Source organism: Alligator mississippiensis, chromosome 11 (genome assembly GCF_030867095.1).
Source record: "Alligator mississippiensis isolate rAllMis1 chromosome 11, rAllMis1, whole genome shotgun sequence".
Lineage (NCBI taxonomy): Eukaryota > Metazoa > Chordata > Crocodylia > Alligatoridae > Alligator > Alligator mississippiensis.
In genome coordinates this window covers 31879977-31899678 of record NC_081834.1, presented here as the reverse complement: position 1 = coordinate 31899678, position 19702 = coordinate 31879977, and the positions used below count along the sequence as shown (strand labels likewise).

At 43.0% G+C, this 19702-nt stretch overlaps 1 protein-coding gene across 1 annotated transcript in view; it reads left to right on the top strand.

The window, feature by feature from the left end:
* Positions 1-374: 374 nt before the first annotated feature.
* Positions 375-19702, top strand: part of RAB8B (RAB8B, member RAS oncogene family) — a 40323-nt gene continuing 20995 nt past the window's right edge. Inside the window, exon 1 of the mRNA XM_014597363.3 lies at positions 375-548. Within this exon, the coding sequence (XP_014452849.1) occupies positions 425-548 (124 nt within the window). The 5' untranslated portion in view covers positions 375-424. The remainder of the gene's footprint in view (positions 549-19702) is intronic.

Genomic DNA, 19702 nt, shown 5'->3' with positions numbered 1-19702 from the left:
GGGATGGAGGACTACGAACGCCCCCCGGTCCCAGCCCACTCCGCTCAGCAGCGAGCGAAGAGCGCTTCACGCCTCTGGGAAATGCGTGGCTGCTCCGTGGGGACTCAGTCCCGCTGCGAGCAGGTCCCGAAACCGCGAGCACCGTGGAGCGTCCTCCGGCTCACACTCCCCGGGGGGCGCGGAGCAGGCAGCCGGCGAGCTCCTCCACTCAGCCGCGGCCACAGCAGTCTCCTGGAAGCGGCCAGGTCTTCACCGCGGAAACCTCATTTCCCGACAGGCAGTGCGCGCGTCCGGCGCGTGATGATGAGTTAGGGCGCGATCTGCGGCCATTGGTCGCGTCGTCGTTGTGGGCGGGGCGAAGCGGTGACGCCAGCTCCCTCCACCCCCTCCCTGTTGGTGCCCGGCGAGGCGGAGGCCGAGGAAGATGGCGAAGACTTACGACTATCTTTTCAAGCTGCTGCTGATCGGGGACTCGGGCGTGGGCAAGACCTGTCTGCTCTTCCGCTTTAGCGAGGACGCCTTCAACACCACCTTCATCTCCACCATCGGTGAGCGCCGCGGGAGGCGGAGTTGGGCGGGGTTGGCGCCGAGGCCCCGACGCGGGAGAGGGGCTGGGCCGGGCCGGGCCGGGCCGGGCCGGGCCGCGGGGCTCGTTCTGGCGGGGCGGGTGGAAGGCACCAACCGCTGCCCTGGCGGGAGTGGGGGTGGAGGGCGCCCCGCGCTCGGCCGCCGGCAACTGGTGGGCGGGGGCGGGCGGGGCCGCAGGTGCCGCGGCGCTTCCTAGTTCCGCGCCTAGGAAGGGGCAGCGCCTGGGCGAGCGGTCCCGGCCTCGCTGCTGGCTGCAAGTCGCCCGGGGGAAGCCTCCCGGCTCCTTCTCAGCAGCTTTGCAGGCCCAGGGGGACTTGTCGCCTCGTCGGCCGTGGCCTTTGCCCTCCCCTCGGGGCTTCCCCAGAGCGGGCTGTGGGGCGGGAGAGCCCGCCTCACAGCCCGCAAGGAAACAAGTGGCCTCTGAGCGAATCGGCGCCCCCAGAGTGGCTGCTCTCTGGCATTGCAGCCCTGGCTCTTTCCAGCCCCGTTATCTTCAGCTATTCGCCACAGTCAACAGTTGGAGGCTTCTCAGACTCTGATTCTTTGAGCCATCTTGTTTCCTTCAGAAGGGAGATGGTGGCCTGCTGGGCTGCCTCGCACTGCCGTTTGTTGTCTCGACCCAAGAACAAAACCGGAGTGTGCTGCGTCTGGCTCTTCCGGCCAGGCCTGAGGAAGAACAACTTGTGTTTGAAAGCTGATCTGACTATCCCAGCTACGTGGTCGGTCCCATAAAACATACCACCTTAAGAAATCCATGCAGCTGGTCTGGGTGATGCTTTTTTCTTTTTTTTTTGCTTGTCCCAGAGCTGCTCTCATGACTACTGCTTGTCTGTTCTTTTGTAAATGTAAACCATCAGGAAATGGAAGGACTGAAACAGTTTGAGCTCGACACAATTCATTTCACTACCTAGTAAGAGAATCTGAACGACTTGAGCAGTTAAGAGTCGCATTTGATAGGTTTTTTAATCTCAGTTCTGCTTGCTGAAAATAATGCCCACAAAATTTTAATGTGTACATGCATAATTCATATTTCTCGATTCTGGGGTAGCTATCTTGTGGGGTTTTTTTGTTTCGTTTCTTAAAGATTGTCTTGAGTATAACTTTCTTGTTCCAACTCTCTTGTTTAAAGAAGTTTCTTTCTTTGTAGGGGAGTCTTTATTGCATACGGGTACTTTGCAGTTGTGAAAAGTAGTGTCTATAAAACTAGATATCTAAATAGATGGTCGGTTATCTAACATAGCTCACTGTTGTGGCCTGTGTCTTCATATTGCACATTGACCTATAGTTTTAAATGGAGCAAAGCAAAGTTTAACAAAGCACTTACTTCATTAGAGACCTTCACTGAGATGCTGGAAGGCATAAGTACCGATCCTGCAAATGCTTCTCAGTAAGACTAAGTATGAATCTGCATGCCTATAGGCTTATTTTCCAGACAGAAACAATATATGGATAAATATTTTTTTCAATTGAAGCCTGTAGTGTTCATGCAAGTTGTTACCACTGGCAGGGCAATAGCCACCCTGGCATCTAAGAGTGAAATGTGCAGTCTGAGTTGTGCTCTTATCCATTCTAGGACCGAATATAAAGAAGAGAGAATAGAAAATGCAGGTTGTGCATCTGTGCTTCGTAGTTAAAGAGGATGTGAAGTGTCTGTTAGTAGTGAGTCATCTTTTGTTACCTTGAAGACTTGATAGGTTGCCTGTGATATTATGACAACTGAGAGAGGAAGTACATTCTGACTGAAATGGGAAGTGACTCTTTAGACTTGTTTTCTTTTAGTTACTTCAGCTCCCGTGGTAACATTTGGGGGAAAAAGCTGTCCCTGTTAAAGACTAAGCACTTATCCTTAAATTAAGGGAAGAGAACAAGTAATCTATATCAGATTTCTAAAAGTTCTCCAGGGAAGAGCAGAACTAAATCTCCTGGCATTTCTGAAGTTACAAAATATGGCGCACAATCTTTTAAAATTTGTTTTTAAGGGGCCAGAAGTGGCAACTTTTTGTTAATAAAAGGCTTGATTTTAAGTTTGTCTGAAGTAGTACTTCACTGTGTATTTGGTTGTATAAGATACCTTTTGTTATAAAGATGCTAATAAGTTTTAGATAACTCCCATCCTTCCGCAGAACTTTTTGCAAGTGTGGTATCGATTATGTATTGTATATGGTATAGCTAGAAAGAACCAGCCAAATCAAGCACATCTTGTTGTGGGTTCTTTTTTCTTCACCACCCCTTGTTTTGATACTTCATGACCTTCTGCTTAGTCCCTTGATATTTAATTATTGTTTTGGCCACACATGATAGTGCTTTTCCCTTCTTGACTAGTTCCTGTTCTTTTTGTTTGGGGTTATAAAAGAACATCAGCACTAAGCCCAGCTAACTAGGGGTGTAAGTTAAGACCTGCTGCTGCTACCCTGGCCAACTTTTGTGGTTTTACTAGTAGCATTTTCCTCTTCTTGCAGTTTTGTTTCCTCCCTTTTTTTTTTTTTTCATGAAAGATCTATAAAAAGCGAAACTGGTTATAGAAAAACAGTAAAATCCTCAATTTGTAAAGTGCTGACAAGTGCCTAAATAGAATCTTTCATTTTTTTCAGTATTTCCCAAATGTTAGTTCTAGCAGTTTTAGAACAGCCTATGACCAGTTTTGTATCCTTAAGAATCACTATCAGTTTGGTACTGAAATGGATGGTGCACTTTCATAAGCTTTTATGTTTGTATAGCATTGGCTGGTAAACTTGACCTGCTTTACAGAGATGAACAACACAACTAATGTGTATTGGCCAAAGAATTCCCAAGTGCTCTTTTTGTTTGACATAATGCCACTAAAATGAAGTGAGCTTTGAAGTGGAATGTGGCACAGTGTCACAATGCTATATTCAAATGGGAGCAATTTAGTTCCAGTATAGTTTTTGTAAGTGAAGTGTCCCTGGTTCCTAGGGCCAATATCCTAGTTTGAATGCACTGGGTTTGCTTGGATCAAAAGGTATCAGAATGTTGGCCTAGCATGTCCTTTGAAAGATGGTTGGCCCAACACTGTGATTGACAGTGCATCCACAATAACATGGGGAGGGCCCTGACTTTCCTTAATCTCTTATCACAGTCCTAATAGAAGTGACATTGCTTTAACTTTGGACGTCATGGAGCATACTCTTGATGTGATGTTTTCTCTTTACTGTTTGAATTAACCCAAAGTTTAATTTTATTTAGGCTGTTTTAGGGCATGGTGTGGTAAAGCTTGTGGGGCTTTTCCATATCTTGGCATTTGATCATGTTGGCTTTTTCTTTTTCTTTGCTCCAGTTTCTAGGCATGCTCGGCTCTCCTTGTTACCATGATGACAGTGTAGGCTAGCCTTGGGCTACTTCAAGATCTCTTGTCTTAATCTTTCCCAATTGCATCATCCATTGTTGCTTACTAACTTCAGTCTCCACTCAATGGAAACTTTTTTTTTCTCTTGTACTTTGGGAGTGGTAGCTTAAAGTCCCTTGTCCTGCTTTTCTCACTCCAGGGTTGCAAACATTGCAGCCCTAGATCCACAGATCATGCTTTCCCCCCCACATCACCACCTCAAAATAAGGAGGATCTTTAGGCAGGAAACCTTTCAGCCTACCCAAGGCTAAATTAGAGCTGCTGCTGCTGCAGCAGCAGCTGAGGGGCAAGGAAGAAGTTGGGAATGTGGTCATGTCTACTTCATGAATACTAGTTGTGAAAGTGAACGGCCACTGAATTTACAAGCTTGTGTTTCATCAGTTTTTATGGTTCTTCCAGGGTTTAGTTACTGTGCCACAGACATCCATGTTTTATGGATACACTTGTCACATTGATGCAAAACATGCTTATGTTGAACCCAGGTGTATTGTTTAGAAGCTTGCAGCTGTGACTGTTAACTTCATGCCACCTTGTTGGTTTATTCTCTTGGTGGACAAAATCACTTCTCTTCACTCTTCCTTGAATTACTTTATAAATGCCAGCACTTAAAAGATGTGCTTATATCTCAAAGTGCCCCTCCCCCAGTGGAAGGGGGACCACTGATCCATGGACTGGGTTAAGATGGTACTCTTCCAGAGTAAAAACACTCGATTTTTACATGGCTTTAAATGAGAAATAAAACTTAGTTCTGTTTAGTTAATTGACTCAGTTTGCCCAGCCCTGCATATGAAAAACAAAGCTTATTTGAAGAATGCAGTGCACTGTGCTAGTTCTACTTATTCTGGAGTAGCAGCTAGTCATTTACTTAGTTAATTTCTGGTGCCCAGAACTGAGAAATATCAGTTTACTGGTCTACTTCTAGTTAGTTTGTTTTTCAAGCAGTGTTAGTTAGTAAAATTGGATCAATTTTATAATACCAGGTGATAAGGCGTAATCTTTATATCTTTCTGGTCCCTCTCTGTGTAAGTTTTTCCAGGAGAGTAAGATCGTATTTTTTTGGCTGATAGTAATTCATACTTGAGCATGAAGAATTTCTGACTGCAAAATTGTGTCACATTTAAATCTTTATCCAAGATGATATTGACGTTTGGCAGGAAGTCATCCAAACTATGTTGTGCCATATCTAATAGCTGAAACGAGTTGCTTAAGTTACTTCAGTAACTCTTCCCCATCTCCCCTGGGCTTCATTTTGCCAAATAGGAAAACCCAAAAAAAGTCAAGCACATCTAATTGGACCTTTACTTGCTTTGGTTTTAAAATACTCTGACAAACACAATTATTGACTTCCCTTCTCCAGCGAAACTGCTAGCTTGGAAACAGATTCTGTGCCATGCTATGAGTACACTCTTGTTAAACTGTTCACACCTGAATATTTTGGTACAAACTTCTGAAAGGGTGATAAGAGTCATTGAACTGTTATAAGTGATAAATATACCCCAAACCAGGGAGATCCTCCACTTAAAATGATTATGGTAATGATGATGATTATGATGAAAATGGAGGGTAGGAGCCTTGAGGAAGAGGAAAAGTTCAGATCAGTTATTCCAGATGGAAGGACTCTTTAGGAGGAATGGAGTAGCAGACAGTGATAGATGAGCAGAGGCAAAGACGATGTAGGGGTGAGCTGTCTACTAGGTCCTGCCATCTCCAAGGCAACTAGAAATGAATGAGAGCCAGCATGATGCCTGGGTGGGTAATTAGGTAGACAACATGCAGGAATCAAGCTGGGACTTCACTGCCAAGAGGACTGAGGCATTCTGAAGGTCTGGGGAGAGACAAATATGCAGCTGGATGTGGGTTTGGGATGCTGCTGAGTCAGCAGGAAAGGGGGAGGATAAGTCTCCTTACCATTTTGATCAAGAAAAGGACTTTTTTGGTACTGTCTTCTAAAGCAGCGTTTCTCAATCCGTGGGTTGTGGCCCGAAAGTGGGTCACAAGAATGTATGAAAGGGTTGTAAACGAACTTAAACAATGGATCAACAAACTTTAAAAAATGTTCTCATTTAAATGAGAATCAATGTGGGAAATCATGGCTTTTTCCTTGCAGGAGTCCCCAAAGGGCTGCTTGGGGGAGGCCCCTTCCTCACACACTATGGGGGTAGCACTTGGGGTGGGGGACAGCAGGTCAGGAGTGAGGGTCACTGGGTCAGGACCGGTCACGAATGGGTCTTAGTACAAAAAAGTTGGGAACCACTGTTTTAAAGGATGCTGAGGTGTCTTAAATTATATTGCCTTGGATTTTTAATGTTTAATTCAAATTGACACTAGCAACTAGTTGATGTAAGAAACATCTTCGGCTTTGACTGTTACTAGTGAGCCTACTTGTCCTTCTTCCTAATACATTACAGAAAGGGGCAAATAAGAGTGAAATTGTTTGGCATGTACTAAAAACGTTGTTGCAGCTTTCTTTGCCATTTATCCTGTATTTTGGTTCATGTCTCTGATTCGTGGTTTTGACTGACAGATGGAACTGTTTTGCTTTTGTATCCGATTATTTGACTAACAGGAGGGCAAATTAGAGCTGCTTTCATAGCCTGCTCTGAATAAGGAGTTGTAAGAATGTGCATATAGGAACAAATGCTCAACTTGTAGTTGAGTAGTGTATGCTGAGAGAGGCGCTGTAAAGCATTTAAAAATCTGTCCCTTTTCTTGTGTGTGGTGGTTTGTTTCTTTTTAAATAACAATGGAAAATAAATGCTGTAGCTTGACAAGTAAAAGCTGCTTTTCTTTTTTTTTAACTATTTGGGCTGATTTTCTTTTAAAAATGCCTTTTGTCTACTACTATTCACATGGTGAAGAGCATATATCACTTGAACCACAGCATGTTGCTTTGTTAGGATTTGAGATTGCAGTGCAAATTGATATCTATTTGTGCCTGTGTCTAAGTTTCCTCCAAGAACAATATGTTGCTTTTTAACACTAATCAAACACTTAAATGTTCTGTTAGGTTAAAGACCCAGTCTCTGTAATTGACCCGTTTCCATTTTTACTGTGGCATAAATTGACAAAAACACCACTGACTTCAATGGGGTTTTGAGTGTAAAGACATTTTACAAGTCATTTGCGGTCTTGATGTAACACTTGGCTTCCCAACTTGGAATGCTGTTAACAATCAAACAAATACATAGGAGACTAATTGTTTAGTCTGCTTTAAGTTCTTGCTCTTTCCATACAGGAAGTAGCAGGTGACTATTTATTTATTTATTTATTTATTTATTTATTTATTTATTTTCCACCACCCCCCCCCCTTACTTTTTATTGCTTTGTCAACAACAGTGTCTAATTAGGCAAGCTCAATCCTGTGATTTATACAAAGCTTTAAAAAAACAAACAAACCGGTTTAAATTCTCTGCATGAAACACTTTTTGAGTTGTTATAAAGTTATGAGCTGAGTTTGAATTGTGTGTGTGAATGTAGATATTAGCTTTGTGCCTGCTACTTTGATTCTTAAGCTGAAGACCAGAATAAAATAACTGGTAGTAATTTTTACTGCTGTCAAAAGATCCCTTTGCTGTGAGCAGTGCTCAAATTAAGCAGAGTCCAATTGTAGCCTTGGCAAGATCTAAAGAACAGCATAGGAAGACTTTAATCACTCATTGGAATGATACAGTAAAATTTCTGTTATCCAGCATTTAATTTACCAGAATACTTAATTAACCAGAATTTCAGCGCCATACTGCACTGCTTTTCTGCCTGCTGCACTGCTCTGAGGGTGTTGAAGCGGAGCGATATGTGTACTTGGCTTTCCTGCCTGCCATGCCGCTCTGAGGGTACCTGCGCAGGGTATCTGAGTTTGCACACCCCTCCCCACTGCTGCAGCAGCCTGTGGCTGGGCTGCCCTGGTGTTTGGGGTGGCTGACTATTATGGCATTTTTATCTGTATACTAATTTATTCTTTATACAGTATGTTATACTGTGATGTATTGTACACTAATTCTTTGAAAATTTTCACTACAAGTATGGCACTGTCTCAGATAACAGGAATTTTTAGATAACCTGCATCCCCCATTCCTCATTCATGCCAGATAACAGAGATTTTACTGTATATAAAAACATATGCGGAAGAAATTAAGTCTTAAGACGTTACATAAGTCCTATTGTAAGAACCAGGTGTTTAGAAGTGCCGCCTTTTTTGCTGCCAGAAGTGTTATGCCATTGCTTTGTTACTTGTTGTCTGTGTATGGGAGGATATGAATGAACAACAGGGTAAACTAAAATGTCAGTATAGTGTTTGTCCCATATATAAAGAAAGGTGTAATACCTAACAGTAAACGCTAGGTAAAGGAATTCTTGTGATTTTGAAGGGGGTGCAGTATTAAATACACAAAAACCCAACCAAGTAAAATGCATAATGGAGGGAGAAAATGAAGCCAGGAAGAGAGAAAATGACTAATATTGGATGGACCTACAATAATAAGCAAGGCGTCTTGAGAATCTGTTAAAGTGGACTGGTAAAATAGGTGGTTAAAAGAATAAGCCTATTTGAAAAGTTCTAACAGGCAGGGTAAACCGGTATCTTTCATCTTGGTTCACAGGCCTAGTTACTGGATATCAGGTGTATTTTTTTTTTTTTTCAAGTTCTACTGAAGCTGCTTCTTGTGTAGATAACAAACCACTTTGGTTTCATATATTAAAACCTAAAAAGATAGTGTTTGTTTTAAGTATCTTTATTAGATTGGGCTCTGACATGTAGGAGCCTTATTCCCTGGCAGCAAGCTTATAGCACCCTTGAGTTAGAGGTTTTTTCCTTCCACTTAAGCTATTCCTTGTCATCTATAGTGTTCCAAGATCCCTTTAATCTCACTGATGAGCATCTTTCCAGGTAGCAGTTTGTCTTTGGTTCCTCACTCTTTTTCTGAGCCTTATTTAAAACTTCTCCTGAAGTTCTTCTTTGGTGTTTGCTAATTGTGGTTATGCTATAAGCTTCTAAATCCTTCTTCTAATGAAACTACCAGTATAACATTTTTCCTGTCATGTGACTGTAGTAAGCAGCTTGACAAATGGCATCTTAACAAATGTATGGTTCTCCTTATTCTAGACCTTACAAAGGGTGATAATGAGCTTTCATGGGCATAAAGTGATTTGGTCTGCAAGCCTTAGTACATTTAACACTCTAAAGGCAACTGCCAACTTGAGTAACAAAAAGTAAGGGTGCTTTTTTAAGTGTTCTTGTTATAAACCAATTCTGTTGGTTAATGTACACTTTGTATGAAATAACTAGTCACAGTGAAAATTAATGGTCTTGGGAAAATAGCTCACTTACTGCTGTTGGGCAACCTTTAGTTTTCTTCATCTCAGTTGACTACTGTTGAGGTGTTCTGAACCTAACTGTGATCAAAAGTCCTAAGTGATACTTATAGTCAAATAGTGAACTTGTTGGAGTGTATAACATAATTGACTCTACTGCACACTGTCCACTCATTTCGAATCTGTATAAAGTAATGTGCTGAAGCCAGGTAGTCTCTGGTTCAGCTAAGTGTATAGAGAACAGTCTTGGTTTTCTAGACGGGGTAGCTTGGCTCTACTAGGCTGCTTTATGTGCTGTATGAAGTCTGATAATGAGATCCTGTCTGCACCTGCCATCTGCTTTTTTGTTGTTGTTCCCTTCTAGCAAGGATGGTGTTCGCATGTCATCCTGCTCCAAAAATCTGCTGTTATGGCTTCACATCTTGTACTGTGACCAGGAACAGAGATGCTTCAAGCTGTAGACATAGTTTTTTGAAAGCCAAATTGAGAGCATAATTTAAAAAAAAAAACAAAAAAACCAAAACCAAAAGCCCTACCTGGTGTGTGTTTGTCTGTGAAATAAAGAGAATGGAGGAAGCAAGTTTGTTACTGAGATGAGTTTGTGAGGAAGGCTATCTCTAAAAGGGGCTTCTGCTAACTTAAACTTCTTCTGTTTTAGCCATTGTTTTGGATGCCATGGACAGTTCCTAATGTAGTGGAAGTCCTCCTAAAATATTATCCTTTTTTAGACTTTAACTGAAGTTTTAATTCTGTGCAGTCTCTTGAAGACTGTAGATGTAACTCCAGAAGAAAGGCAGCTGTTCACAGATTAGATGCACTAAATTTGTGTGTCTTACAAAGGCTATTTCAAGTCCATACATATTGAATGTGAATTTGAGAATAGTGGTTCTGTCTTAATTTCTCTTGCACATTTTTTCCACCTCTACTACAGTTCTGTGCTGTTGCTTGTTTTTGGAGGATCTTGTGTTCTATGGACTTGGGCAGCTCTGTCCATTTAATTCTTCTCTCGTACTTCAAAGTGTGCGCGCCGGGTCTGACCCCGGGTCGCTTTCGTCGCTCTGCACGCGGGCTGTGGCCAGCAGCCCGGGCAGGCCGGGTCGGAGAGGGCGGGCGCCAAGCTAGAATTAGGCACAGACACGTAATGGTTGATTTTAAGATTATTTTACTTACACCGAGATGGTCGTGGTATAGGCTGAGAACTTGCTTGAGTTGCGGTTACAACAAAAAACACGAACACACGTGGAGGTTGCAAGGCTTCACGCAGACAGAACACAATCACGTGGAGGTTGCTAGGCTCCACGCAGACAAACTCCGGATGTCCAGGACAAGCTCGCATAAAACTCGTCGTTACGTCTTATAGTAGGCTCCGTTCGAAGACGGGAGAGGTGGGCGGTGGATCAGGCCGCCAAACTCCTCTGAGCGACACACAGGGTTTCTGTTACCCTGCCGCGCACACCCAGAGTCCCCACGAGATGGATGCGGAGTCCTCTTCAGCTTGGGCGGAAACTGCTCAAGCCTCTTATACGGCTAGCAGGCCAATCGCTAGCCGCCACGTGTGAATAATTTAGCACTAGCCAATTGCGGGGCACGAATTTGCATACGACGAGCGGGAAACCTTTGCACTGTGCATTTCTGTGTTGCAGAGGAAATGCACCCTGCAAAGATCGCTGCAAAGTGGCGGGAACACTTCCCTGCACGCGGGTTCTCTGCGCAGCAGAACTCCTCCGTGCAACGAAGCTGTATACCCACGGGGATAATTCTTAGTGCCGAAGCGCACACAAAAAAAATCAGACCTTTGGGTCATGACACAAAGTAATTCAGCATAATTTGAGCAGTGGTCTCATTGCTTTGGAAGTCCCATAGGCCTTCGCTCTGGTCCTTTAATCTTGGAGCTTCCTGTCTAGCTTCCTCGCTCATCTTAACAGCAACAACTCATAAATCCATCTTTCCATTTTTGACTTATGTCTTAAGACTTTCTTTTCATCTGGCACCTTCTGGACATGCTTGAATTTCTTGAGGCATGAGGTGAGTCATTTGGATATACTTTTGTTATGCAGGCTGACTATTGCTCTTAACTCATGTCAATGGCTTATAGCATGGATGGGGAATGTCCAGCCTGTGGGCTGGATCTGGTTGGCTGGGGACTCCATTTCCCAGCTGCCCTGCCTGTATGGCTTGTGCCAGTCTCCATGGAAACCCCAGCCTCAGCTGCAGCAGCAGCGCATGCAGCAGAGCAGCACAAGAGGCTGCTCAGGAGGTGCTGGGAATGTGGGACGGGGCAGCTTGGTCTGGAGCCAGGGCAGACCCACCATCTGTAACCTGTACACTCTGGGCAGGGGCACACATGCAGGTGATCATGGCTCCTTGCAGCAGCGACAGCCTGTCTGGAGCCAGGGCAGGGCCACAATCCCCTGCATGTGTGCCTCTGCCCAGAGTGTGTAGGCTATAAATCATAGCTCTAGAGCAAGCTGCTCCTCTCCCGCATTCGCAGCAGCTCCGGAGCAGCCCCCTGTGCTGCGTGCTGCTGGCGCAGTTGGGGTCTCCATGGAGACCGGCATAAGCCATGTAGCAGGGGCAGATGGGAAATGGAATCCCTAGCTGACCAGTGGCCCAGAGGTTCCCCATCCCTGGCTTATAGGCTATAATACAAGAGCTATGTGCAGTGCTGAACATGTTTGCATAAAAATCTGATTTAACAATATTCATGTCTATTCCACCATGGGCAGAGCTCACTCACTGTTTGTTGGCAGCTCAGTATAAACGCTGTTTAGATGCAAACGGTAACTCGTTCCTCAAATTCTTTACTCATTCATTTACTGAATAATCATTTCAGCATATGATGTCAGATCATATGGGGCCCTTTGTTTCTGGGAATTAATCTAAAACATGCACAAGCAAGTATGGAGAAAATGCTCATCCTTGAAGGTGCAGGGTTGATGCCATAATAAATAAATCAATCTTGGATCAAGGTATGTGATCCCATGGGAAATTTGAGAATCAGAAATGAAAATGACTAGACAAAACACTAGGAATCAGAACTCATGGTAGAGGCAATATCTTTTATTAGATTTAATTAGATTTTTGCAAACCCCCCCCCCCCCAATTCTGATTCCTTTTGCCTCTAAACCAGAGGTTCTCAAACTGGTCCGCAAGCTCTATTCAGGCGGTCTGCAGAAAGGTGGCCTAAGGCTAAAGCTAACATATATTACCCCCGACTTCCCAGAACTTTGCTTAAAAAAAAAGGCATATCTATCACACTAGAAAAGTAAGACTACTGATATTAAAATATGAGTTGTGTGCTTTGATTTGTAGAGCAAAAAAAAAAGTTTAAGTGGTCTGTTGAGACCCTCAGCAATTTTCAAGTGGTCTGCAAAAAAAAAAATAAAAGTTTGAGAACCACTGCTCTAGACCAATATGGCTACACCCTGGATACTAGGCAAAACACTAGAGCACAAGCCTCCTTTCATCCTCCCAGTTTGAGCAAAAAGTAGAAATGGTGAAGAATAAATTTTAGATTATTTGTGGGAGGCAACTTTCATAGTATAAGCAAGGAAAGACTCTGTTAATAGGCAAGACTGAGTTAACTTTTTCACCAGTTTTTAGGTTTATTTTCATAAGCAAAATAGAATAGACAGCAGAGATGCTTACTGTACACTCTACAGGTCAGTACTGTAGTAATGATACCTGGGCAGATTCTACAGAGGATTGTTTAGAGCCCTTGTGCCTGTCTGAGCACATGCTCATATTGTGTAGCTTTTTAAAATAGATAATAGATTTTTTTTTTGTGGGTAGAAGAGGAGGCCTGGAAGGGTTGGGGAAGGAGGAGAGGAACATGTGGCCAAGTTCCTTCTGAAGCAGATAATTTTGCTTGTCAAACTTAAAGCTCCCACTTTCTTTGTGGATTGCATTTTAAACTTGGACTTGGCTCACCTTTTTAGTGTCCCAAATTCTGCTGTTAAATGCCACTTTGAATAACGTGCAAACTCTGTTGGATTCAAAAGGGCCTTGTGGTAGGCCATGCTGGCTGTGCTCATGGCTGGGAGCTTAAAGTGACTTTTGGGGAGGCCTCTAATTCTCTGAGGAGGAGGCTTGTATGCAGTGTTCTCTGTGGCAGGTATCCAGGTTGTAGCCATGTTGGTCTAGAGGCAGAAGGAATCAAAACTTGTAGCAGAAGTGATATCTTTTATTAGACCAACTATATATTTGCAAAAAAAATATTTGCAAGCTTACAGGCATCCTTCATCAGGCATAGGAGATTGAAAGATTGTAACAGTTCTCCTAGGTAGAAGTGTGGTGTTCTTGATAGGCACCAGTATGACTAAGGAGCCGAACCTTAAGCTAACCAAGCACTAGGTGTGTGTGGGGGTATTGTCCTGACCAATTAATACACGTATTGTACACTAACATGTCTGCAGGTTAAGTTCTTGGCTGAGGGGAAAATTATCCCAGTTAATGGTGTATTGGTTCTGTTAAATAGATTGCTATATATGTGTGTCTTTTTTTTTTTTCTTTAAATGGAGTCCTTTCCTTCACACTTAGTAATGTGGCTATTGCTAGATTACCTGAGGACATGGGTACAGCAGCTCATTTAAAAAAAATCACGGTGTCTGTTGTTCTGATCTGGTTAATAAGCCTTAAGTGCTTAGAAGCAGAAAACCTTTTTATATTATACATACACAGCACTTGTCTTCTTTATTGCCTTCATTATAAAGAGAGATAAATAGACATCATACTCAATCTTTTAATATTTCTTTTATGAAATTCAGGATCCTTTTTTTTGGAAGGTGAGAAGAATCTGGCCTGCAAGCAAGAAGGGAGGATTGCCTTCCTGTACTGCAAACTCCTTCTTTGAAACCATTCTTTTGGAGGTGTTGAGGCTGTTGAAATAATTGCTCTGTTTAGGTTGTTCTTACAGGCTTCCCACTTTCTCAGACTAAGTTAAGCTCTGCCTAAACCACAGGGTTTGCTGCTGTTGCTGCTGCTTTTAGATCCTTGATATAAACACAACTCTTCTGACACCAGGAACATTTCTGCCAGCACCCCCTCCAGTTCCTTTTTCTGCTGAAAACTGCCTTCTGCTGACAGTTGTGTTAGTGCTAGGGTATTTCTAGCAGGGATACTTTGGCTGCAGTTTCTTTTCACACCGGTTGGTGATATTAGCATATCTCTGAAGTAGAGAAGGACCTAGATTCTTAGTATTAACTGCTGCCATGCAAGGTTAAGAGGAAAAAGTTCAGATCCTCTGAGGGTGGGGATGCAGTCACTAATCGGACTATACTGGTTGATTATGAAATACTTGATTGCTGTTCGCTAACAGCGAACATGGTTTCTGGAAGCAACTCTAGCTTCATTCCGCTTTATTGTTATGTTAAGGGGCACCAAATCGCAATGGGCTGAATAAATTTGGTGGCCAGTGCATGTTTAACAGGCATGCCAAAATGTGGTGTATCCTAGTGCTGCTTGAATAAATCCTTTTGATCCTTACCCCAGCACTTACTTAAAGTTTGTTCTTCTGGTGTATTTCTGAAATGACTGGAGTCAAAATGGTACTGTGCCTTTTAAGCTGTGCTCTCAGAGAAAAATTGCTGAGATAATCTGAAAATATCTTGCAGATGTTTGGAGTAAAGCCAAACTTACAAGTACAAAATGATTAGACTTTTGCTCTTTTGCATTCAGCACTGTCTGACACTTGTATGTTGCAAGTGTACTCCACCCTCATTGTTGCATTGTGACCATATCTCCCACACAATCACTTTCTTATGAACGTCCTCATTAGGCAGAAATCTTGTTAGGAGAACTGAATATAAATGCAACTTTGAAGTGTTATCTGTCTAATTTCACAGTATAGTACAAATTGTGTCTAATTGGGCAAACTAAGATGTTCCCTCAACATTTATAGAAAAGTTTTTAAAACTTGTAGAAACTTACCAAAAGTAGAATAATATCTGCTTCAGAGAATAAACTGGAGCAGGGATGAGGTTTGTTTTTACTTGCAGACATTCCCTCAAGGGAACATAATAGACCTCCATACACTACTTCCCCGCTACATGGGAATGGCATGCGGCAAATAATGAGTTCCCTGAAGATAACTTTATTGTGGTGTTCTCTAGACAGCACTACCAGGTGCTTAGAGTTTAATTGGAAGGGTATCAGAACTTTTCAACTCTGCATACAGATGGGCCTTTTGGGAGAAAATCACTTGCAGAGGCATCTGCACATGATTAGTGTTCTTGCACTAAGTTGATCCATGTAAAAGAGCACCTTGATAGGGATTTAGCATCTTGCATGCAGCTCAAAGTGTTAGTAAAACAAATGTCACCAGCACCAATTTGTTCTAAGATTTGTGTTATAGCAGTATGTCACTGTGTACAGTCCTGAATTCAGACCTGTCCATTTAAGTGCTGGTTAAACCATAACAGTGGAGGTGCTATAATATCTGCTATCCAGTTGTAATGCATTGATATATAACTGCATATCTAGTCATTTGCTGTTCTCAAAGCAGAACTGCTAGTGAGCAAATAGTTCTCTGCCTCAGGAATGCTATAATAGTATCCTGTCTGTACAGGAGAGGGTGGAGGGAAGGGGCCATGTTTAAAGCAATTGTGCAGAAATGCTGACGGCTAGGTTTGTCATTGGTATGCCACTATCTCTTCCTTGCATTCCACTTGCCACTTCTCAGCAGACTAGGGAATAAGGTCATTATTTTAAGGGGAAAAAAAAAAAGCTGTGTGGGATTTCTGTTTCCCATCGCTGCTTGGCTCTTGTAAATACGCAGGAAAAAACATAAGCTTTTAAAAATACAAATATGCTAACTTAATTTGTTCAAATATTGCAAATATATTCTGTGCCTGTTAAGCGCAGCTTATTGAGTCCCTGGTACTATGTTGCTCCTAAAGAGTTATTTATGTTTTTAGAGCATGCCATCTTAATATAGGGTAGAGGAAGTATTACTTCTGAGTGGTTCTTTATCAGGTATTGCTGCAAACTTGTGTTGACTGCATTCAATTTGAACATGAGTATTTGACTAATAAATGTTTTACTATTGAGTGAAGCTACAATGCAGATAAATCTAAGGATCCATCAAAACTTTGGTTTGTGTCCTGTATGGTAAGATGCACCCTTTGGCAAGGATCTGAATGGTTGAGATGAATGAGTGAGGGCATATGGGCCTCCAGTTTCAACAGCAGTGTGTGGCTCTACTAGTTTAAATTTCCTGTTTCTATCAGTCAATTGCAAACTTGCTAACCTAGGTAACATACAGAATCCAACCTTGCAGGTTAGAGGTGGCAAACTTTTTCTTCTTTTCTATCCCTGCCTTAAAAATAAAAAAAATTGTATAGGGCTATGCAAGGGACTGGCACTGAAGGAAAGGCAAATTCCATTTGGAGGCTGACTCCAGCCAGAGCAGTGATCTGTCTTTTGTAAGGATCTCCTTTCTACTGTAACCCGTCTTCTGTGGTAAGAAGTACCAGTGTTCTTCATACTGGGGAGGGGTGGGGGGGGACTCCTTTGTTTGTTTTTTGGTTGTTTGGAGGTTGTTCTTTTCTTTTTTTGTGCCATTGATGCTTTGTACTAATCCCCCTAAACAAAACAAAGAAACCCCACCCAAAAAAAACACATGTATGAGTCTGAACAGCAAGAAAAAGAAATTATCGTCAAGCATCTTATTAAATGGTGTGACTGTTTTAAGTTAGGGAGCTCTGTGCTGGATGGGTAGATGATCATGCATGGGCAACCAATGAGAACAGTATCCTAGTGCACTATTTAAAAAGAATGTTCCCTGCACAGTGAAGATCAATGTATAAATATCAATGAGCATCATGACTAAAAATGAGGTTTCCCATTTGGCAGGTAGCATAATACACCTATTGCATGATGGCAGTCACACTTACTGAATCCTATTTGCTGACTTGGACTCTACACAGAGATAGCAGTCTAATGGTTGGATTTGTGTAGCTATTTCACTTGATTCTCCCTACCCAAGCAGTGGCTCTGTATCTTGACAGTTGAAATCCCTGCTCAAAAGCAAATGGAAATGCTATACTTGTATGAGTAGGACGCTGGATTAGGTGATTTGATGACGTCCTTCCAGTTCTGTTTTTCCTATGATCCAACGTCCCCTGTTCTAGATATTTTCAAAGTCCATCTGCGCACCCCCTGCCAAGGTAAACTGCTGTTGTAATTCTCTCTGATAGGGCGGTTCTTAACTGTTGCTGCTCTGGAAATAGTTGAGAGTATTTGACCCTTTGCTTGGGATGCTAACATGGCAAGAATATAATGCACCTTGTAGTAATTGTGCCATAAGACTATTTTCCAACCAGAAACTGGTTTCTTGTTGCTTTTCTGCACCTGCTCAGCACTTAAGCCATGGCTGCTTTCTTTTGCTGCCTCAACTTGTGAAGTAGTAGTTTAGTTCTCTAATTCAGTGGCTTTCAACCCTTTTTGGATCAGTGTACCCCTGGCGGCTAGACGCAGGGGTAGGGTATTGTGTGTGGCTGAATGCGGAGTGGCAGCAGCTGCCATGTGCGAGGTTCCCCCACATCTGGCGGGGCGGGCGGCACTTGCATGGCAGTGCAGGATGGTACATGGCGGCACTCTGTCCCCACCTGCCCATACATGCTCCCTAAGGCCTTCTCATACCCCTGGTTGACAACCCCTACTCTGTCTTTAAAATCTGAGTTAGAATTAAAAGTTTTACTTTGCACATGTCCTGCTCTTGTAATTGTGAAGTATTTCAGCATGTAGAACATGGAGATCAGCAGATACTGTGACAGGGGGGTGAAGTTTCCTTGCATCATAGATGGTTTAATTTCCTGCCTATTCTGACTTCCCATAACGACTGCTCTGTAAAACAAGCATGTGACGAGAGAGTTTCCACATTTAGTAGACTTGATGAAATAGGAAACAAGGATTAAATCAACTTGGGTCAAATGCAGACTAAATTGACTTTGGATCATGTGGCTTTCTCATGGGCATGTCCCAGCTGCTGTGAATGGTAATGTTGAAGTGCACAAAATTAGAGTGAACCACTAGATAACTTCCTATTAGAAATGAAGACCAGGTTTAAACCATCTGCATTGATTCACTTTTTAATCTTCTTGAGGGCTTGTATTACTCTGATACTGCTGAAGTTTGCTGGTGGACTTCAAGGAAATCTGAATAGGTAAGACCTTTGGGCGGGGTGGGGGAGGAGACACTGGCAACCTCCTCCCAAAGTTTCTGTTCCTTGCATAATGAAAAAATCAAGATAAGATGCCTCACCAGGAGTGTCTTTCTTTGCAAGTCAGCTGCATGAGCACTGGGTCTGATTACTCTACCTCCCAAGAGCTGCTCTTGTCCATTGTGCTACTGGCATTGTCTTCAGTCTCTCCTTGCCTATATCCCCACATGTGCTATCCATTTGTCTCCTGTACTGGCTAATTTGAATTTGATGCTTGGTGCCTAATGTTCAGCTGGCTAAAACATTTCAACAGTACTCTGTTAGACCCAAGGTAACCCCATTTTCTATTTAAAATAGAATAGGGTTTGTTTATGGGACCGGTTCTCTTTCTGACATTCTTATTTCTGTACCAGAACCCAAAAACTGTGGCACTGATCTCCACAGTCAATGCCTCGCATATAATCCTAGTTGAGAAATAGACTTTCAATTTCAGTAGAGGGTGTCCTAAAAAAAAAGGCTGGGTATTAATTCATAGCTTGGGTTATTATGCACATGTGTGCCCAGACACCATACTTTTCCCACACCCAACCTTCCAGTACATATTTGCTTGTATTTTTTAACCTAGATCCTGCAAACCTTGGCTATAGATTTAAAGCCAGAACTGCTTTTTAGCCGGGACCATCCACTTCAATTGAGGGCCAAGTCAAGATCTGTTTAGTGCAGCCAGTCCTTCTCTACGTTTCTTTCACAATTCTCCTCTGAACATTCTCCACTGATTTAGAGGAAAGGGAGCGTGTTCATAAAAAGAACAATGTAACATACCCCAAATGCAGGCAGATGAGAGCAGAGCAGAAATGTTCAAGATACTAAGGTGGACAGAGCAGCTTTGGGGTCAAAATTCTCTGATGCTTTAGGTCAGGGATCTTTTGGCCTGGTGGGCTGGATCCAGCCAGTGTTCTTGATTTCAGTGCCCAGGTAGGCACAGTGGACACCATCTGGCTGCAAGGAAGGGGTGTCCCACAAGAGAAAGGATCTTCTCCTGGCCCCAACCAGCTGCACAGGGCTTGGGAGGTGGGTGCGGGGGTGGAGTCGGGGGGAGGAGGGGGTTCGGGGGGGGGGGTGGCTGTACATGGTCACTGCTTCCTTGACACCAAATTTCCAGATCATGCATGCTCTGCAGGCCAGATGAGATGGCTCTGGGGTGCATTTGGCCCATAGGCTGGAGGTTGAGCACCCCCACTCTAGGTTAGTGCAAGTGCTCAGACATGGTTCTCTAACCCCAG